This window comes from Anoplolepis gracilipes, chromosome 4 (assembly GCF_047496725.1).
Source record: "Anoplolepis gracilipes chromosome 4, ASM4749672v1, whole genome shotgun sequence".
Taxonomy (NCBI): Eukaryota; Metazoa; Arthropoda; class Insecta; order Hymenoptera; family Formicidae; genus Anoplolepis; species Anoplolepis gracilipes.
This window is the reverse complement of record NC_132973.1, coordinates 13,195,469-13,212,795: the sequence shown is the minus strand read 5'-3', so window position 1 is coordinate 13,212,795 and position 17,327 is coordinate 13,195,469. Positions and strand designations below refer to the sequence as shown.

General features: G+C 34.1%; 3 protein-coding genes across 6 annotated transcripts; 2 read left to right on the top strand and 1 right to left on the bottom strand.

The window, feature by feature from the left end:
* Positions 1–34: 34 nt before the first annotated feature.
* Positions 35–17,219, bottom strand: Corn (microtubule-binding protein cornetto). Of its 3 annotated transcripts, XR_012046468.1 has the most exons (13): positions 17,079–17,219; positions 8,283–8,630; positions 6,687–8,133; positions 6,421–6,536; positions 6,121–6,261; positions 5,949–6,046; positions 5,679–5,862; positions 5,298–5,520; positions 4,968–5,218; positions 4,669–4,880; positions 4,420–4,576; positions 937–1,371; positions 35–841 (listed from the first exon to the last, which is right to left on the bottom strand). XR_012046468.1 is itself a non-coding variant. In XM_072889750.1 (12 exons), exons 2-12 carry the CDS (start codon positions 8,607–8,609, stop codon positions 1,219–1,221), a joined length of 3,309 nt encoding a protein of 1,102 aa, XP_072745851.1. In that variant the 5' UTR covers positions 8,610–8,630; positions 17,079–17,219; the 3' UTR covers positions 35–1,218. The 3 variants fall into 3 exon arrangements, 2 of the variants coding, with proteins under 2 accessions (XP_072745851.1, XP_072745853.1); XM_072889750.1 differs by having other exon boundaries at positions 35–1,371; XM_072889752.1 differs by lacking the exons at positions 35–841; positions 937–1,371 and adding an exon at positions 2,784–4,289.
* Positions 1,368–2,498, top strand: LOC140664574 (uncharacterized). Of its 2 annotated transcripts, XR_012046471.1 has the most exons (3): positions 1,368–1,911; positions 2,089–2,235; positions 2,339–2,496. XR_012046471.1 is itself a non-coding variant. In XM_072889780.1 (2 exons), exons 1-2 carry the CDS (start codon positions 1,511–1,513, stop codon positions 2,165–2,167), a joined length of 480 nt encoding a protein of 159 aa, XP_072745881.1. In that variant the 5' UTR covers positions 1,368–1,510; the 3' UTR covers positions 2,168–2,498. The 2 variants fall into 2 exon arrangements, 1 of the variants encoding a protein (XP_072745881.1); XM_072889780.1 differs by having other exon boundaries at positions 2,089–2,498.
* LOC140665210 (uncharacterized) lies at positions 11,274–12,890 on the top strand. Its single transcript, XM_072891006.1, has one exon. It carries the CDS (start codon positions 11,748–11,750, stop codon positions 12,531–12,533), a length of 786 nt encoding a protein of 261 aa, XP_072747107.1. The 5' UTR covers positions 11,274–11,747; the 3' UTR covers positions 12,534–12,890.
* Positions 17,220–17,327: the final 108 nt, after the last annotated feature.

Here is a 17,327-nt window from a genome sequence, read left to right as displayed (position 1 = left end):
ATTATTAATTTTATTGAATTTTTCCATTCCTTTTCAAATCAATAATTTCTTGCAAGACAAAAAAAAATGCTAACTATTTTTTTATCTTTCTCTATTCACTTTTTTGTTCTTTATATTTTTTTCAAGCTGTAATATACAAGTATCGAATGAATCCTTACCCTGAGAATCCTTGAAATATAATCCTATCAATCAGGAATAGTCTTACAGATAGCCTTACAAGGTATATACGATACAATCCCATGAAAAATTCCGGAAACAAAGATCGTTTCCAAAAGCGGTGGCGATTCTACGACAGCATTGATTCCCAGCACAAGGCGGAAGCGTAAGAGAAAGAGAGAGAGCAAGGGCAAGGTTACGGTAATAGGCGCCAAGAACCGCGGAATGGGGAAATGAACTCATGGTGAACGGCCACGATAGGACATTGCCCTTTACAAAGATCGGTTACTATAGATGCGCACACTCCTGTATACTTATATATGTCTATATATATATATATCTGTACATCGTATCGTCATGCCATAACTATTACACGTTATCTTTGGCGTCATCTCGTGTTCGTTTTTCTTGCTCCTTTTTCTCTTGAATGAAACCGGTTACTGCCGCAAGGGACACTTGATACATCGTTGATGAGGATCAGCTTCGGCACTTCCGCGTTTTAGTCCTCGAATATTGTTATTATATTGATATTATCAAATTGGTTTCTTCTTTTTTTTTGATGATTTGATTTTGAATATAATTGCAAGGCAGAATGTAATGATGAATATATTTTTACAGATCTCGCATATATCTTTTCGAGACCATATACATATGTATAATTTGCCACAAGACGAATAGTTCTTGACTGAAAATAAAAATGAAAATCTTGTTAGTATTATATTAAATAAACTTATAATAATTTTTAAACAACGCATTCTCGACTTTTTACGAGACGTTTACCAATAATTAAGCTATAGAATAAGGATGGCGAAGTACACGAGTCTCATCACGTTCGAGTTTCGACACCTTCTCTCAAATCTTCGTGTAAATTACAAAGTGGTTTACGGCATATCAACAGTGCCGTGACGATACGTGCCGTTAGCGGTAGGCCGCCGTCAGCTCGGCTGAGGTTCTTGAACTTTTCCAGGGATCCGTTTCCAGAACCGACCGAAGGAAGGTTCAGGTTTGAATCGGCCAGGTGGGGATCGGAATCGTCTTCTGGTACGAGACATCGCCCGGTCGTCACACCTCGGGCATCCTCCGTGTTGTCCGGACACGTTGTTCTTCATCATTTCGTCCACTTTCGTCGCATCTCTGGAAATACCCGGTCCTATCCAATTGCGTTATAAAAGTTGCAAAAAGTGATCGGCTGGTCCCGAGTTCACGTTCGTTGAGCTGGAAATAATTGGGTGAATTCGGTGATCGAAGAATATCTTGAATTTCTGGATTTGTCCAGGTTTAATCAAAGTTGAATAGAAAACAATTTTTTAATTTCATAAAATCAGAAGGAATTTGGGGACAGAAGGCAAATCCAATGTTATCGATCAACATGCGCATATTCAAGACTGTGTTACTCATCGCTTCCTGCGGAGTAAGCGTTCGGTGTTTACCCATCGCAGAGGAGTCGCCCAAGATTGAGGTCTCCTCCTCGGTGATTCCGGAAGACATAACGACGGCCGCGTCGATTTTCACAAATTCCGATACCATCGATTACTACGATCAGCGACAGAACGGTACCGAGAACTATCGTATTCACGTAGACGGTGTGATATTCGTATTCGCGCCGGTCGAGGCACTTCTCCTGGCTGGCTCGACCGACTCTAATTTACCGATTTCCAACCACAATGGATCTTCAATTCAGTCTATTGGTGACAAATTCAATATTGATGGTATTCACAATAAAACCGAATCAGTGATCTCGAAAACAATACATAAGTAAGAGTAGATTCCAGCTACTTAATATTCTTTTAATAATTGTGTTACTAATCATTTGACTTATAATATCATTAATGTTAATCTCTTATTATAACTAATATTACATACACTTTTTAGTTTCTTAATTATAAAAATAATTTAATTTTCTTAACGATACCACACATTTTTTGATTCCAGACCAGCTTTACGATTAGCGAATTTCTTGGCGCCTTTAATACGTCGCATACATCATGAACGAGGCACAGGCGTGCATTAAAAGGCTTTTCAATACTCGCAGCTTCAATATGCAATAGTGTTCCGTACAAAGCATATATTAGAAAAATGGTATTTTCTCTCTTTCTTCTTAATGTTTTACAGATTTTCTCTTTTTACATTTAATTCTACAATTATTTAAAATACAATTTAAAAAATAAATCATGCATTATAGGGATAGGATATCTGCATCTACAGGGATGATAAACGAGTACTCGTATAAAATATAATGTATAATATATGATTGACGATCGACTTGAGACGTTCAACTATGCATTTATGTAGTATCTATTATTAATAAAAAAATGCACTAATTATCTAATTTATGAATTCTTATTTCGTCGACATTATTCATATAATGTAAACGTAAAGCAATTGATTTAGTATCCACATATGTATTTATATGTTAATGTTTGTTAAATTTGATGATGATTATATTCCTATTTTGAGATAATGGAATTGCAGTACAATTGTAGTTAACAGCCGTCAATAAATTAAACAGATATATTAACGACGATGAAGCGTTCTTACATTGACAATTGTGAATTTCATAAATATGCTTACATGATAATACTGCTTTATGTATAACATAATATTAAACTGTACTCTTATGCATTTGTATTTTTTTGATATATGAAAATTTATTTGATTAAACATTAAAATACATATGTGTTACACACTTCTTGGTATATCATCACATAGTTTCCACTAAAGATGCTTAAAGCTATACTTACAGATTTTGCCTTCCTAAAACCTTTCGCTTTGATTGAAAACAGCCTTGTCTAAATTTTTATAGCATGTATCAACTTTGGTTTCACACTAAGCAATCTAGCAAAAACTCTTTCATACTTATCATGAATAAACATATCCTAAATATTAATGTACATTCTTAATTATACATATATATATATATATATATATATATATATATATATATATATATGGAAAAAATTACACACACACAAGTATGATCACTTAGATATTTTTTCTAGTCTTCATCTATTAAGAAGGTTTTCATGCATTTTTATATCTAAGATTTGTTGCAAAATATTTAATTTCTTAACTTTTTTACACGATAATGACAGTAATACAGAAGTGATGTGTGATCATACATACATGATAAAAGAAACTGATGTTCCATCCTTTTATTTTAAATGATAATATCTCGCATCTATTATATTTTTCATTAGATGTTAATGTTATTATCGTAATAGGAAGATACCCTGTTTATTTCGTCATGAAAACTATATTGATATTTTACTCACATAAGTCTAGAGATTTTGACTATTTTATGCGTGCGAAATAAAATTCTATGAGATAAACTATAGATACTCGATAGAAACCAGTGTTGAGTTAAACATATTAGTGAATGATGATAAACATGCTTTTACAATTATATATCTTCACAGAGAGTATATTACTGTATTATACAATATATTTTTTATTACAAATCAATTTTAATAACATATGTGTATTTGATATACACTAATACATTTATTAATACATCTTTACAATCATCATCCACATTATTCGTGTATTTTGCCCAACACTGGTAAGAAAATATGCAATACGAAATCAGTAAAATTAAATATTTTCTGATATTTTTCTGTAGACTATGTGGTAATTACAGTTGAACGTAATTCTAAAAACAGTAGTGAGTTTATAAGCATTCGAATTTGATCCAATTACTTTCTCTCTTTTTTTTTATTTCGACGTGCAATATTATATATATTCACTTCAATCCTTGAAATTAAATGATAAAAAAATAAAGAAACAAATAGATACAAAACATAATAAATGCATTAATTAGAAAGAAAAGATATGATTTAAATACACACATTCGTTCATGTCGAAAGTTTCAGTAGAGTTTTCGCGATTATAAATCATTCGTCAATATAATACTTAATGTAGTCAATACTAATTCACTCAGATTATGAAACATGACATTTTTAAAACTTGATCGTTTATACATTCTTAGGAAAATATATACGAAACTAAAACGAGATTAAAGAGACATTAAATGGAAGTTGCGCTTCGTTCGCATTGAGATCTTCACAGTCTATTTCACTGGGACCACTATTAATAGCAAGAACAGCCTCGTCAAATTTTAATTCCTCCTTACCCGCCTACAGAGGAATTATTCCATTTGATATTTTTTTTTTCAGAAAAAAATTAATAATTTATGTTAAAGATATGGCAGTAGCTCGTGGAAGAAGCACATTATAAAAATGTATCGGCAACATCGCCGGCTATTACCTCTTTGAGCAGAATCCGACAATTTTCCACGACGCTACGTCGCCGATCTGACACGTTGTTCAAAACTTCTTCCGGCGACTGATGCAGATTATCAATAATTTTGCGAAGCTCGTTCAATTCTGTCACAGTAGCTTCTAATTTCATCTCCAAACTAGACCTGCAAATAATGATGTTCCAAATAATTAAAATGATTTTCTATCATTTAATGATTCAATTAATTTAAAAAAAATGCTCAAGACTTAAACTTACTTCTCTTCTTTCAATTCTTGTATACATGTATCGTTATCAAGCTGTATGATACGTAGTACCTTCAAAAGTTTAGTAACGAGATTATCCACCTCGATCACTTGATCGACCAAATCTACAGAAGAACAATAATCCGTCAAAGGCACAGGACCGTCATTAGTCCCGGTGTCAGATTCACTTACAGAATCGCACTCGTCATCACCCTCATCTTCCACCTATCAATCGATACAATATTTTAGACCAGTTGTATATTATTAAATTATTCTTTTACATCATGGATTCGATTTACTTCAAGTACTTGCCTTACGACGATGTAAGATCGCCTGAGTGAGATTCATAAGACTAGTACAATCGTCGCCTATCTTCGCCTTCCTCATGTTATGCTCGTCCGTTGTTTCGGGAAAACTCAAAGCTCTGCGAAGAGAATCGCTGCTCGAGACCATGTTATGAGAGTACGTATCGGGCAAAGGTACGTCTTCCAAAACACTTTCCATCATCAGACATGGTTCGGTTTCAAAATCGAGCAAGTCAGATGAAGATTCCATGCTTAATTCTGTATGAAAGACAAAATCTCATACTTAACAAAAGTAAACTTGTAATCCATTTATCGTTACATACTTGTATTCTATTACCTTTGTAAATCTGTTTGGACGAATCTAAATTGGACTTTTTGTCAATGTTTCTCGTCGCGAATGGATGTGTCGCGGCGTTTCGAATCGCACTAATTACCGCGGAAACAAAGGATCCACTCTTTGGACTCGGTGTGCGTTCTTTTGAACTCTGCTTAGAGTTAACTGGACTAGACTCCACGCTACTATTGCTTCTGCTATAGGCTTCGTTGTGATATATAACATCCTGAAAAACGAATAACAATATAATTAAATTTTCTAATAATGATAAAGTAAAAAGAAAATAATCTCTTTAATTATTGATTTTATTATAAAAAGAAAAAAAAGTCATTTTATAATATGACAGAACATTAACTTTGTACTATTATTATCATATGTACTTACCTCGAGATCCTTTATCGAAATATTATAAGAAGCGATTAATTGATCTATCAATCCTTCTAATCTAGTGCTGAGCCCGGAAAGAGCAACAGCTGCTCCAGACATGGCAGCGCCTTGAGTCAGTAAAAGTTCTCTACTTCTTCGTTCGACAGCATTCAACTTCATACTCATTGATAAATTCTCTTGCCTAAATTTGAATAAAAGCACATGAGGTTTAAAATATTGTTTAAAATGTTCAGCATATACATCATAAAGTTTATATAAAGTACATACCTTCTTTGTTCGCTAATTCGTACTAAATGTTTACATTCCTCCGTTTGTCTTTCTAATTCCACTTGTCGTTGAATTAAAGTCTCGTTTTTCTTCTTGAGCTATAGGAAACAAATAAGTGTGAGATAAAATGATACATCATATTTTAAGAGAAGCAGCTTTTTAAAAAACGCACCTCTGATTCGGCGTCTTTAAGCGCATCCACTAGAGTAGCTTTCTCTTCTTGGAGGAAATCTTGCATCTCAGCTGATTCAGCCTCTAATTCTTGCTGTTGTTGTAGCAAGGCCTTTTGCGCAGCTAAACTTTTCTCTAAATCCTTCAATAAAAATATCATAAAAAAATTAATTCCTGAACATCGATTAGATAATTTTCACATTTTTTATAGCTATGTATTTAGCTATGTTTTATAGCTATACAATGTATTGTACATAACTAATATGTTGTACAATTATTATATAATACAAAATATTCTTACCCTGCTCAACATACGACAAAGTGATTGCAAATCAGCTATTTCAACTTGTTGATTAGCAACAACTTGTCCCGAGGATTGTATATGACACTCGAGCTCGAGAAAGCTGTCGCTGCCCTCTGAAAAAAAATTTACAGATAATGTAATTTTTATTTTATAAATTTTATCTTTACAAAACGTCTTGCAGATATATAAAACATATACGCAATAATTTTACTTTACGAATGTTTTCTCTTATTTTTGTATTGTTACGTCGTTTGTTGAATTACCTGCATGTTCTGATTGCGGAGTACCCAGCATAGCTAATACCCGCTGCGCATTTCTATCAAGTTCTTGACGCGCAAATGCATGATCCGCTCGTTCCTCTTCTAAAAGACGATTTGCTTCGACTAACTCAAGTTTCAATTTCTCGTTTTCTTGCCGTCGTTCATTGTTCTCTTCATTCAATCGTCTCAAGTTTTCCTGCAAGACTTGCACGTCACTCCATGTGTCCTCTGTTTGGCAACTTTTGTGCAATCTCTCGATCACCTCGGATCCGATGATGGCGCTCGGTCGGCCGGACATCGCGTTCTCAATATCTTGCCCGGTTAAGCCGGTTTGCGCGCTGGTCTCATGATAGATACGGGTCTTTTCGACAGTTCTTTGTCTAGGATATGGCGGTAAGCTTTTGCAGTGAACAGAGGTCGAGTCCTTCCCGCTAATAGACCTTTTTTCAATGGATCTACTAAGACTAGCATCGCGACTACCGGGTCTACTGCTAATCGTCTTGTCCGTTTTTTCTCCGACTTTCGAAATCGTCAGTTTATTTCTATTTCTACGTGGTAATGTCGCATACGTGTCCAATGCCTTGTTATCCTGACCAGTAGCTTTATTATCAGATATATGCGAAGCAGTACTTTTGGCGCAAAGAGTACGAGGAGTCGACAGAGGTGGCATCTTTTTTCTTGTTTCCTCGGATGGCGTGGATACTGGCGTACGCACTCCTCGCGTGCTGGAGGTCGCCCTCGACCTTGAGGAATCACTTCTAACGGCCCGTCCACTACGTTGCGCGAGATCCTTGTTGATTTCTGTCGTTAGTGCGGACGGTAATGAGTCAGGTAACGCTCTCGTCCTCGTCCTCGTGACGGAGGACGAAGTGGGAGTCGATGCTAGATTGGACGCGGTGCTGCTGCTAGACCGACAACCATACGTCGCCGTACCGCGGCTAACAACAGGCGTCTTGGTGACCTCCGCAACGAGTTCACGAGCGGTCGATTTCTCTCTCGATCGTGCACGGTCTCGCTCCCGTTCCCTGCTCGCGCTTTGCGACTTGGTCAAGATATTTCTAGGAGTCGCCGTTCGCGACTTGGACCGCGGTGTCGTTGCACCCAGATTTATACCCGAGGTTGTACTATTTGTTGGTTTCGTGCGAGCACTCTTCTGCGAAGTCTCGGTAGTACTCGAGGTTTTTTTCTTAGTCATGCTGGAAGCGGTCGTAGTCTTCTTCATGTTTATACGACTCGTTCGTACGGATACGCTACCAGCGATGGACGAGCTCTCGCTACCACCCTCGCTTGTACCTTCCCCACCGGTGGCGCTTAGCCGAACGTCATCCGGCAGCGTGGATCCACATGGATCTTCATATACCGAACAACAACTAACAAGACTAGAATCGCAAGAAGCCTCGTCCAAGCCACCGCAACTACTCGCGTAATCGATACTATTCCTACTGCGTACCTGCAAAGAAAATAGGTCTAGATAAATAATCGCTTGTGAATGTCATATATAAAAATATTTTCAGTTTTAAGTATGTGTGACTGAGTGTGGTATATACAATTTGAAAATATTTTCTTTATAAACAAGAGAGATTTCACTTTAGAACTTACTCTTGGAACTTCGGTCGCACAACCCTCGACTCCGCTGTCGCTGCCGTCTTTACTGTCTTTATTCTCGGCCAGCGACTTTTCGTTCATTTTCGCGTTCTGCGACTCGGTGATATGGATCACTGTAATGTTGCATTCGCTGTTCATAGTAAGATCCGGATCTTCCTCTCCATTGAGTGGCGACGTTTCATCATTGATAGGTGACGCGAGATCTTCCGGTACGCCCGAATCCTGTCGTGCTACGTTCTGCATCGTCGAGGATACCTTCAGACAATTTTCGGACTCGAGGCACGACGTCTCCATTGTCACGATATTGAGCGAATTACTCATTTCGATCTTGTCATCTTGTCACTGAAAAATACGATTAAATGTAGAAAAAGGAAAGCAGCAATTTTAAGCATAATTGTGTAATAAAAAATCAATCTATTTTTTTCTATCACAGTTCTGCTTTTTCTATAAAAAATATTTATTTTACTTTTACATTTTTTTTACAATTAAATATAAAATCAAATATAGATATATAGATATATAGTTGAGCTGATACAGCTAGCTAGATATATTTTCAGCTCTCATAAATCTAACTCGCTCGTCTTCTATTTAGCATTCCAGCCAGAGGGAGGTTCGACCCCGTGGAAGCTAACATGAAATAAAAGCTTTTTGCATTATGCCACAAACACGTTGATTAATTTAATTCTGAAAACAATAAATGATCGTAAATACAGAATAAATTATTTTATAAAAGATTTTTTAAAGAAGTTCATAGTTAAGAAGATATGTTTGTCATATGTTTGGAATCAACAATTTACGTAATGACTAAAAATGTAGAGACAGGAGCAATTAGCTCGGACGATGCCGAGTCGATAAAGCTATTTCATTCCGAAATCAAATTATGGCATCCCAATCACGGTCATATTGAATTAGTCGAATGACGTACACGCCTCATGCAAAGGAAGTTATTTCGAATGAATTCCGGACACATAAAGGTTCCCACGTGTTTCCATTTTATACGGAAATCAGGAAAATATCACTAATCATTTAGCAGATGACAAATGCCAAATAGAAGATTTGATCGTTCTTATATCTTTGTTGTATATTTATTTTTTTAATAATTGTAATTTTTAGTAAAAAGATTTGTTTATTAACTTTACTTAGAAAATGCGTAAAAATTTTAATTTACAGATAACATATGTAACAAATAAAATTTAATTATGGATTAGCATTCTATCTGTCATTATCTTTGAGAAAGGTCAGTTGCTTTCTTCCATTAAGCTCAACAATTCAGGGCATTCTTTTATCAGTTTATCTTTGCTCTTTCTTGACATTTCCGACGCACCTATATATAAAGCTGATAAAAAACACGCGATCACGCGAACAGGAACATAGAGGTGATTCCCCTTGAGTGCGTATCTACCTACGTATGACTGATATACATGTGACTGATATACATGTGACTGATATCTTGATAAATTAGCCACGCATGCTGTCAAGCTATACTATAAATTGAGTCACGAAATTACTTTGCAACTATGTATGTATCGAATGACGTAGCACATTTTACGCATGAATCAATTTACGAGGAATATCGAGTAATCAGATGATAGTGGGAGTTCATGGCTCATGTGCATAATAAAAATATATAAATATATTTAAAAAATCTCGTGAGAACGTTTATTTTATCATTAAAACTTTGCTCAAAAAAAATAAAATTCCATGTATGCCAAACGAACTTTCTATTTTAAACTTTCAGCATGCATATTTTGGCGCTTCTCCTCGGCTGCATGGTGGAATCTGCGACGCATACACACACAGAGCCAATGCTATTTAAAAGTCTTATGGAATCTACACAGGATCCATTTTTGTATTCTGAGAATTTTTTTCTTATATTGTAATGATTATCTATATTATTTTTTTTAATAGATTATATTTAATAATATGTAATTAGGAAATATTTTAAAGAAACAAAAAAAAAGTTATATATAGTACTAACACTTTGAAATATATTAATAAAATTGAAAAATTTAGAAACAATTAGGATCCGATTTTGAAAACTTAAAAGAAGAACTCTTCTGAGAACCTAGTTTTTGTATTGTACCGAACTTTTTTCTTTGACTTTGAATCGACAAACCGATTTATCTTTCGCTTGACCGTGACGGCAAGAGGAATAAATTGCGTTGAATTAGAGAGAGAAAAAGGAGCAGACTCGTAACTAGAACCTGAATACGGTTTCTTTTTCACAATTCCAAATATTTTTTTCAGTTTTTTTGCTAAATTTGCATTATTCTGTATATTTTCAATAGATTTAATTGCGCAGAATATCCTTTTCACTAACGTATTTAACATTGTAAATGTTTTGGTTGATTTTTGAAAATAAAAATGCCATAATATCTATTTCAAATTAATAAACAATTAAAAATAAGCTGTATAAAAACTTGTGATGTAAATTCTAGAAATATCATAAAATAGAAAACGTATGTTGCATATTCTAATAATAAGACAAATAGAATATTATTGTATATAATTATAAACATATAAAAAGTGCAGATGTAATATAGGAATATCAAGTAGTAGATAAAAAAATAAAATTAATAAAAAATAAATAAATAAGATAAAAAAGTCACAATAATTACATTTTACAATTTTCAGTTGATTTTAATATAAGTCTAACTTAAAATTCTTTTTCGCAGATATATGCGCTACTAAAAATTCAAAAAGAATAATAAATATGCAGTATGCATGACTATAATAAACTATGCTAGCAATTAATTCAATGACGTTTCCAGTATCAGTTTTCTCCGAGTCCGAATCTATTGAAAAATAGATATATAATTAAGTAAGAAATGAAAGAATATACAACATCTCATAAATCTACTTTTCTCTTTTCAATATATCTCAGTACGTAATGTAATCTTCACAGGCCTGTGACGTATATTATGTAAAAGTAAGTCTATCGAAAATAGTTCGCTAAAGGCGCCGTAACTTCTAGTTACAAGTCTGTGAACGAACATGTCAAACGCGTTCGCATATTCGCTCCGGAAGACCTCGTGGGAAGTCCCCTGAGAAGTGATGATAGCCGAGGCCGATTATTCGGTGAAGAACCGCCACCACCGCCGACCATATGCGTTCGTTATTACGCGACCACCGCGTAGGCATCGAAGTCGTGTCATGCCGTTCGTCGTAACGTAAACAACTCGTGCACACACGACTGTTTCTTCTCATCTGGTATACACTTGTTCATAAACGCAGGATATATCTTCTACATTTCCGTCACGAAAGGTAGAAGCAACAGAAGAAAGAAAAGCCTCCTATCAAGAAAGAAAAAGCCTGACTACTAGTTTAATAGCACATTCCTGTACCAAGTCATCCAACAACGTTGGATAATAATAATAATTTGTGATAACTGTTGTGTTTATCGTGGCACAAACAGGTGCGAGTGGAATCTTCTCTATTAGTGATAATTCGCCTGTATCGATGACGATCTTTCGCGTGACCGATCAACTGGAGTTGAAGAGAAAGGAATGCAAGAGTAAGAGAAGTTCCATGAAACGCTGCGAGGATTCTTCTGACAAAGACAACAGTGTCAAGCGATTCTACGGCGACGGACTCGTCGTCAGGATGCACTCGAATCATCGTGCGCTGGAGATCACGGGCGACGGTTGCCAAATCATCCTGTCCAAAAATTCTGGTAGCGTACACATCATTGGTGATGGTTGTAGGTTGTGCGTGAATCACAACGTGGGCGATATCGAATACATCGGTGACGGTGGTCGTGTCCTCCTTGGACCAGACTCCTCTAAGGAAAATGTGAAATTCGTGGGCGACGGTGGCAAGGTAATTCTCGAGTCGAATATGAGATCAGAAGAGTCCTCGAGAGAACAAAATAAGGAAACCAATGACGTAGAAAAAATTATATATTCGTGTAAAAAAATTGTCAGGAAAATACCAGGGTATGAAAAATGCGAAGATACTGATAGCGTATTGATATCGAATCGGGAAGATATGGACAATATCGTGAACGATATGAAAGAGAGGAGTCAAGGGAAGTACGGGAAGTACAGGAAGTACGGCAACGAAGAAACACGGAAATCCATGCGGCACCCGACCGTTACGAAGATCATCACAAAGATCCAAAGCGACGGCCAATGCGTGAGGAAACGCTTCGATGATTCTTCGTTGATCATTAATTTCCAAGGTGACGAACGTTCCGTGACAAAAAATCTGTCAAAAATTTCGAGCACGAATGTCAAGATCAAATGACGTAATTGGAACTTTAGGAGTTATGTTACTTAGGATATGTTTAAAATCTAGAAGATTGAACAATCAAGTGCAAACAAACACAGTTTACACAGTTTACACAGTTGATTGCAAGTTCCTCTTTTCAAATATATGAACTGCTAGTACATAAGAAAGCTTCTTATATGTATATATAAAATTCGGTCACAATTAGTTGCACAAAATTGATTGACAATATAATTTATAAACTATTGATAATTAATTTAATTTTGTTATCAACTTCGCGGGTATTGTTTCCTAATTCATTGTGATATTTTTTATTTATTATTTAATAATATTATTAATAAATACAATTAATATTATGTACCTTGATAAAAAGGACCAACTAATTGCATAATAAAAAAATTATAGTTAAGATTTCTATTTTTGTGGTTATTACTATAATGTTACTACTATAATATTGATAATAATAGCCTTATACGTAGTAATAATAACATTAAATATAGTTGTCGGCAAAAATAACTATATAATTTATTATAATTACAACTTTAATTTTTTCTTTCGATGTAACATCACAAACTTTCTATTGTTTATTAGTATTCATTCTGTAGAAGTATGCATATTTTCTTTCCACGGTAAAAAATAAATTATGCTAAATTATTTTTAAAAAATTAATTATTTTAAAAATTCTTTTGTGCACTGTTAAATGTATAACAATGTTTTTCTTTTAGAATTATGAACACTAAAATCATTAAGTCATATTCAGTTTAAAGATAAAACATAATCATATATATGCACGCAAAGCTTTTAAACGATAATATTTAAATTTATGACAATATTTTAATTGTATACTAATATCGTTCAAATATTTATTATTATGCAATTATTTTTTCACTTTTTTTATTAAACGTAGAAATTTCTTATTTTTAAATGGAAAATTGTTATTGTATTAAATTGTCTAAATTATTATTAAATATTACATAATTGTTGCAGTTTGATTAATTATTATGTTATTCTATTTTTTCAAATATTTTTAATTAATAAGTTGTTTCCAATGTCGATATTCCGACAACTATTTTGATAATTCACAATCGGTTTTTCCTCTTTATTATCATAAAGCTGTTTTAAGATTATCTCTCTCTTGAATTTGGTGTATCAGATGCGATGTCAAAAATCTGATTTAGCCAACAAAAACAAATAAGATATATCAAGATATCAATTTACTCATTGTAAATTAACGCATTTTAACATTTTATGTTGCTACGTACAAAATTATGATAGAAAACAGCGATGACAGTAAACGTCGATTTATATTTAGACAGGAATAAAGCTAGCAACGCGTTCCTCAAGAACGTCGTGTAATCGATAGATAGGATATATCGGTCGTAAACTATTCCTGGCAACCATGTAAGATCTATAGCTCCACAAATTACATATATCCTAGGATATGAATATGAAATTATGACGATTGATCTAAATCGTGAATTGATCACAGATGGAAATTTTCTTGTACCTTATATACCTTAAAAAAAAGTTTCTAATTTAATTTGATCAGTTTTAATTTATTTAAACTTAATTCTACATATAGTTCTATATATTATTTCTCTGTATAAAAGTTCAAATAAATATGCTACATAAATCAATTTTTTTCTTTCAAAATTTTAAGTTAAATTTGTGTAGGTTTTTATTGTTCTTTTTTAGTATCAACCTCCTCGAATATAGGACCAAAAAATCGGTACTTGACATGTGTGTATATGTGTATGGCAACTTCAACATAAACTACAGCAACTGCAACAAGGTACAACAGTTACCGAGATATTTCAGTAAATAGGCGGTGGTCATATGGGGCGGCTGCTGGGAGAAAGATAATTCTATTTATGAACGACAGTAATCCTTAGCGTACCCGAATATCACAGAAGACGCAGAAAGAGATTAATCCCGCAACTTACTAAAATTTTTTTCTTAAGTTTTGCAGTGTTATTTTAACATTTCAATATATCTTTGTCGAAAATTCCTATTTATTATTTTGAATATTTTTGCAGAAACTTTCTTAGACTATAAAATATTTCTATAATTTTGGTGTGTGCCAGTTTGATTTTATATATTATAAAGAAAATGATTTTTCATCAACAGATATTAAAAATCAATATTATCGTCAAGTCTCGGCCAATTGGAGTGCAATGTTATTGTTGCTCGCGTAGCATGTCAAAGGAATCATTATACGTCGCTCGTGAAAGCAAAGAGAGATGAGAAACATTCTATTCCTTCTTTCTCTCTTACGAGATTTACGGATTCAATTTGGATATCTCTCTTTCTCTTTTCTTCGAACTCCATGCCATGTGGATATATTTATCGTCTGTGTTTGCTAAAATCATTCCAACTTGACCCAAGCAAGTTTTATTCAGTGCTTGCATTTACTACATATTGTCAACTTGATTTCAAACACATTAATATGTCAAATATTGGTATAGTCAATGCATTCTTTTTTTTATATTGTACTGATTAATAAATTTTAATAAATATCTTATTTTTCTATTTAAAAGCTATTTCTACTTTTTTCATGACAACGAAGAAAAATCTATACATGTAACAATTTTCGAAGTTAAATAAAGAGATATCTCAAAATCTTTCGTATAAATTTCATAATTCACGTTCTTCCAAGAAAAGTGTCTTTTTCCAAGCAATTGTATTTCCAAGTAAAATTTGGTCAAGCGAACAATAATAGTGAAAAATAACGTTCACCTTATACTTCGTCCGCTAAGATACATAAACATACTGAACATACCGTGCGATAATCGTGAACAATTGCGTGAAATTATACGTATACGTATCGTGGAAACCGCTTTGGTAGCAAAACTGCGTGAAAGTTAAAGACCATCCGTTAATTGACCGAACTAATTATCGAGTAAGAAATCCTCGTCACCGCGTGCGGACCCCTGGACTAATTAGTAAATTAATAAGCGAGCGGAAGTTCGCGATCGCATCGACGAATAACAGCCATAAACGCCAATCTCATTCACGCTTTCCTCGATTATACATGTATTCCTTAACGCAGTTTTCTTTCGGTCGCGAAAGTGTAAGACACAATTTCATTTTACATCACGAGATTTATTTTACCGAGCAACATCGCGAGAGCTTACGGCTCTCTAATCCCTGACTCCGATTTTTATAATCGTCAATTAATTTTTTACCCGTTTTCTGCGAGATTCGTAATCATTTTTGTAAACGAGTCTTTACGTCAAAATGACAAATAAGCCGGGCCACTTTCTAGTTAAATTGCACACGCCGCGTTCTCACACAAGTGATGAATTTGAAAGATAAGAAGATTGAGAGTTATTGTTCACAATTAACTTTCGTAACGCAGGACGTGGCGAGATGAAAGGGGTCGATTTAAACAGCTGAGAAAGCTTTCAGTATTTTTTCTATCTATCGACAATACCTACTGGAAATATTTTATTGTATCAATTATTTTATCATACCGAAATATTTTATTATACCGAGGATATGATTTGTATTAATTACGAGTCAAAAGTTATACATGTAACACTACCTTGAATACGTAATTTGTAAAATCGAAAAATTGCAAATCAAATTTGTAGATGCTATTTACTTTTGTTCTTAAATTTATGTAAATCACAAGAAATAATAGAAGTGACAATTGCCAGATATTATTAGTATGTAACTGCCAGTTCATTCAAAGTAACTTAAAAAAAGCGAATAATTATTAGTAGAAATAATAACGAAAATATTTTTATAATAAAATCATTATATAAACATCAGATTATTATATTTTTAAATTCATATATAATTGTACATAAGTCATTATCATTAATTTATCTCCTCGGTCTTTCCCGAATAATACGGATTTTTTGCGAGTTAATATGATTATATAATTTAACGATCATTTTAATTGTAAACAGAATAACGGCATGGCATAAACTGCAAATATATCTGTTTTGCTGCCTTTTTGCACTTTCTCTGTCTAAATTTAAAATCAAATAGATATCCTGCTTTTGCAGAGGAAAAAAAGCTAGCGTAAAAAATTCATTTATATATAAATGAATATCCGGAAACTGCTTACTTAACTAAGAGAAAGGTTGAGAAATATTACAGTTTTTTTTATTCCTCGAAAAAGGCACTAATATTATTTGATCTTTAATTCTATCACAAGAGAAAAATAGATAATTAAAAATCCTTAAGCACTGGCGCATACCTTGTTAACGTCAATGACGCAGGATATACGCAACATATTATTATATTGAATATTAAAAACTATATATAAGTATCTTATTTATATTATTGACATTTTCATATATAATCTGACGTGTCTCGTAACAGCTTTTACGACTTTAATAAAAGTTTCACATCGCGAGAGCGTTGTACGCCAATGCTGAGGGGTTAAAACGAATTTTCTCAAGGGTGTTGTAAGAAACGAATACGGCGACTACCCTCGAAGTCATAACCTCTTGCAGAAGGGTGGATCCGATCCTGCCGAGGGCACAGGAGCGAGTCCAAACACGGAGAAAGAGAGATCGATAACGCGAGCGGAAAATGAAATGGATCGCTTACCTCGAGCTCGCCGGTGTTTGTTCTGGAGTGATAACAATCCTCGACGACTATGTGTGGTCGAACCGTCCCGGAAGATCGACTGCGTTGATAGACGAGACCTCCTTCGTTTTTTTGTCTCGTTGTCCCGTTCAAGTGTCTACAGTCCGGTGAAAATGGAACGATTACGGAGCGAGAGCACCGAGCGTAGTCACGTATATCAACATCCGGCGAGAGCGAAAATAAAAGTCTGATTTCAAATCGAGTTCGGTT

Bases quoted from the DNA above. Each gene is read 5' to 3' on its own strand.
- LOC140664574 (XM_072889780.1), top strand. From the start codon at position 1,511: ATGTTATCGATCAACATGCGCATATTCAAGACTGTGTTACTCATCGCT. The intron at 1,912-2,088 runs GTAAGAGTAGAT...TTTTGATTCCAG, and splicing joins ATCTCGAAAACAATACATAA to ACCAGCTTTACGATTAGCGA.
- Corn (XM_072889750.1), bottom strand. From the start codon at position 8,609: ATGAGTAATTCGCTCAATATCGTGACAATGGAGACGTCGTGCCTCGAG. The intron at 6,537-6,686 runs GTAATTCAACAA...ATTTTTTTTCAG, and splicing joins TCCGCAATCAGAACATGCAG to AGGGCAGCGACAGCTTTCTC. The intron at 5,863-5,948 runs GTATGTACTTTA...ATTCAAATTTAG, and splicing joins CGAATTAGCGAACAAAGAAG to GCAAGAGAATTTATCAATGA.
- LOC140665210 (XM_072891006.1), top strand. From the start codon at position 11,748: ATGACGATCTTTCGCGTGACCGATCAACTGGAGTTGAAGAGAAAGGAA.